Genomic DNA, 3,617 nt, shown 5'->3' with positions numbered 1-3,617 from the left:
TAATTTGCTAATATTTCAGCTATTTTGGCTTTTTCATTCTTTAGGCTAATTTGGCATTTAACTAATTTTTTAGCTAGCTATCAACTTCAGCGTTTTTAGTTATCAATTTAGCATCGTCAGCGGCCAAATTCAGCTTACATCATTATTCACACTAGCATTATCGCAGGTAATGCTATGTATCTAGTTTTTTTGTTTGTTTAAAGCTAATGATAGTTAAGATGTGTGTTTTACATTCAGTTTGCACATGACCCTATTAGTCAACTAATCGGACAAAACAATCTGTGATTAGTCAACTATTAAAATAGTTGTTTGTAGCAGCACTACTAAATAATGATAATCATGGTCCTAATAACTGAGATGAGTGACAGCCCTGCCTATTTGTTTCTTTGTGAATTTTTTTTACCAAATAGAAAACAATCAAAACAATATTTTTTATCCAGAACCAAAGGCAGTGTTTCGAATTCATTGTTTTTGCTCACAAATAAACTGATTTAAACATCTTCGGATATAAAATGCACCTTAATGCTCACAATAAATAATTTTGATAGAACAAAAGATTCGTCAAATGGAGTTTTGAATTGAGCTCTAAAGGGTTTTCATCCTACAAAAGTCCTCTTTCTGGTGTCAGTGTCGGGGCAGAGTGCATATAAATAATGGAATGCATGTTACTGCAGCTCATAGAGCGTCGTTTGCTTCTCAGCTCATCCATTCAGCCTCAGCTGTAGAGTGGATTACTGCGCGGACTGACCCCAGCCTCGCATCTCCCCGCGCCCCGCTTTCCATTTCTCCTGCACTGACATTTATTGAGGCTTTTCAGAGAAATCCCCCCCCAGCAATCCATTTCCTAAAGTGGAGCCACAGAGAAAAAAAATATAATAGCGGCATGCGTGTACGCGATAAATAAATGAGCTAATACACGGATTACTTATTTTTCTGCGATAGTTTCTGTCTCTCTTTTGTTCCGTGACTCCTAACATGTTTTCTTCTCTTTCCTTCAATTTCTTTCCTTGATTTACGCCCCATCTCCTCTCCCTGATGTCCGACTCTCCCTCCTTCGCCCCGTTTTCTCATCCCAGGGCAGCTGTACAACCTTTTCAACCACTACTTCAACGAGGTGTGCAAGAATTGCCACACGGCGCGTCCTGATGTCAGTCTCTACAAATTTATCTATGAAAAAATCGCTTCTTCCGTGACTTCTGACATCACAGACCCGACTAAAACTGCTGGGATGTCATCTGCGACTTAAAAGTCCTTTTTTTTTTTGTCTTCATGGAGACTCCAGGTTGTCTTAGTCTTTCAATCACACTTTCTTTTAGGTTTGTGTATGCGCACGGAAAACAACCAAAACACAGTTTTGCCTTTTATTGTGGTGGAAATACAAGAACTTCTTTTTATGTAACCAAATATGGTCAAACGTTTCAGAAACTTACAGCAATAGGAAACCCTAATTTGCTGTCGAGGCCTTTTATTTGGTCAGTTTTTTTCTACACAATGGCCAAATATTCATCAAAAGCATGACACTTTAAATAATGTTAACCCATCACTTTGTCTTATATCGTATTTCTGCCTTTTTTCTTCTTTTTTTTTTGATGATGATGGAATTGTTTATGAAATAGGTTTCCTGAACACAGAGATATTTATAGGCCAGTTCGTAGTCTATGCATGGTTAACATTTATTCATCGAGTATTCTACAAATATATGATCTTTTAATATTTTCTGTCATTTTGAAGTATTACTTAAGTGCTGACCTTTATGATTCAACTAAATCAAAATGACTATTTCAGACATTTTTGGTCAAATTTAGAGGAAATGTGTTTATTTTAATTCTCATTATTACACTCCAGTAGACAAATTGTTACAAAAATAATCAAGATTTTTTTTCCAACATTTTCTTTGAATGTGTGTGTTTTTTATATATATAAATTATAATTTCCTGTATTTTCTGACAGAGTGTTGGGTTTTAGAACACAGTAAATGCTGTAAATGTAATAACTAGTACTGTAATTCAGGTTTCTAGGTTGTACTATTTTTAATATTATTTCTTAATTAAAAGATATGTCAATAACTATGAACTGTAGAGGGTTTTATTGCTCTTTGGTCAATTAAATTAAAACAAAAATCAAAAAAATTAATATAAAGCATGTGTTCTGGTAAGTTTATCTGGAAGTTTTATAACTTTATTCTGGGAAGTGAAAATACTTTATTTTCCTCGCAGTGTTGATCCTCTAAAAATATCCGATTTGGCTCCAATCTGTTTAATTTTTGGCTTCATGTCAGTTTTTAGGAGTCTCTTGAATTAGTAAATTTATCGCTTCATTTCATTAAATCATACATTTTTAAGTAGTTTTAGATCTGATTGATTTTCGTGGGCTTCCATTAAAGTTTAATTCCACCTTCAAACGTGCTTTATTAGACGAATTAGGGTTTCCTAAATAGCCTCATGACGTGATTGTCCATAGATGGGATGTAGGCTTGGCTGCGGTAAATGGATTACACATTATCTACCTCTCCGGCCGACCAATAGGCTTGTGAAAATCGCGCACAACACTCTCATGTCTGCTTTGAATCTGTGTTATCTGAACTTCAAATGATTTATTGAAGCCTTCATTTTCCAAACAACTTCCTCACATCGTCGGAGACGTTTATGATGTCCTAAACCAGGGTCTAAACCTCCCGCTCTTTAACCCCTCCATTGGGGCTCTCTGGTTAAAGAAAATACAATCATTTTAATTTAAAAAGTAACATATTTTAGGTTTATCTTGTAAGTTTATTAAGCAAAAAAAGGTCATAAAAGTTGAAGAACAGTATGTATCACTCCACCAGGATCCTGACTACATTACCCATAATGCTCCAACAATCCATCCAGCAGTTTGTGTGTTTGCCACAGAAAATCAATCTGAAACACACAACCAGAGTTTAAGGTGCACTTTCTATTTTTAAATTAGAAATCAAGGATATTAATTATAAAAAAAACATAAGTATAACTTCATTAGCTCTGGTTGATTTATTTTTTATTCAGATTTATGAATTTCTAGTTTAGATGCACAACAAAAGCTGGTTTTGTGTTCTTATTTTTTTATTATTACTGACATTTCCCTACTTACTAATAAATGTGGTAAAGGATGTCTTTTATTTTGAAAGAAAGTCATGTAAACCTCTAAAAAATTATAAACTAACTCATTTAAAAACAAGACTATTTTCTCTTTAAGTTTCTGTTTCATTTATGCTTGAAAAAAACAAATGTATTTGTATTTATCATAATAGTAATAATACTTTAAAGGCAAATTAGTGTCTTTTTTTTCTAAAGGTTGAGAAAAGACTTTTTGGTTGTGTCTGAATTCACCCCCTACTCACTATTTAGTGCCATTTTCTAGTGCTGTCTGAATCTACTAATCCCAACATCGAGTGGACTCAAAATTTCCCAAAAGTCTTTGCAAAAAACTTCATCAATGCTCACTAGATTAGCAAATATAGACCACAATCTATTGCGATTGAACAGTTTCAAACAAAAAAACGTGTTTAAATGTAATATTTGAATAAACCATCCAAGATTTTATATTTTACGTCACCACAAATACAATTTAAATGTGTTCCTCTTTTCCTGTCAACTCCACAA

General features: G+C 33.8%; 1 protein-coding gene across 2 annotated transcripts in view; it reads left to right on the top strand.

Moving 5' to 3' along the window:
* The window catches only part of parga (poly (ADP-ribose) glycohydrolase a), a 24,127-nt gene extending 22,058 nt beyond the window's left edge, over nt 1-2,069 (top strand). For both annotated transcript variants that reach the window (XM_024296677.2, XM_024296676.2), the window contains exon 18: nt 1,077-2,069. In XM_024296677.2, the coding sequence (XP_024152445.1) occupies nt 1,077-1,246 (170 nt within the window). In that variant the 3' untranslated portion in view covers nt 1,247-2,069. The remainder of the gene's footprint in view (nt 1-1,076) is intronic.
* The last annotated feature ends 1,548 nt before the right edge of the window (nt 2,070-3,617 follow it).

Source organism: Oryzias melastigma, linkage group LG15, assembly GCF_002922805.2.
Source record: "Oryzias melastigma strain HK-1 linkage group LG15, ASM292280v2, whole genome shotgun sequence".
Classification (NCBI taxonomy): Eukaryota; Metazoa; Chordata; class Actinopteri; order Beloniformes; family Adrianichthyidae; genus Oryzias; species Oryzias melastigma.
This window is presented reverse-complemented; position numbering and strand designations above follow the sequence as displayed.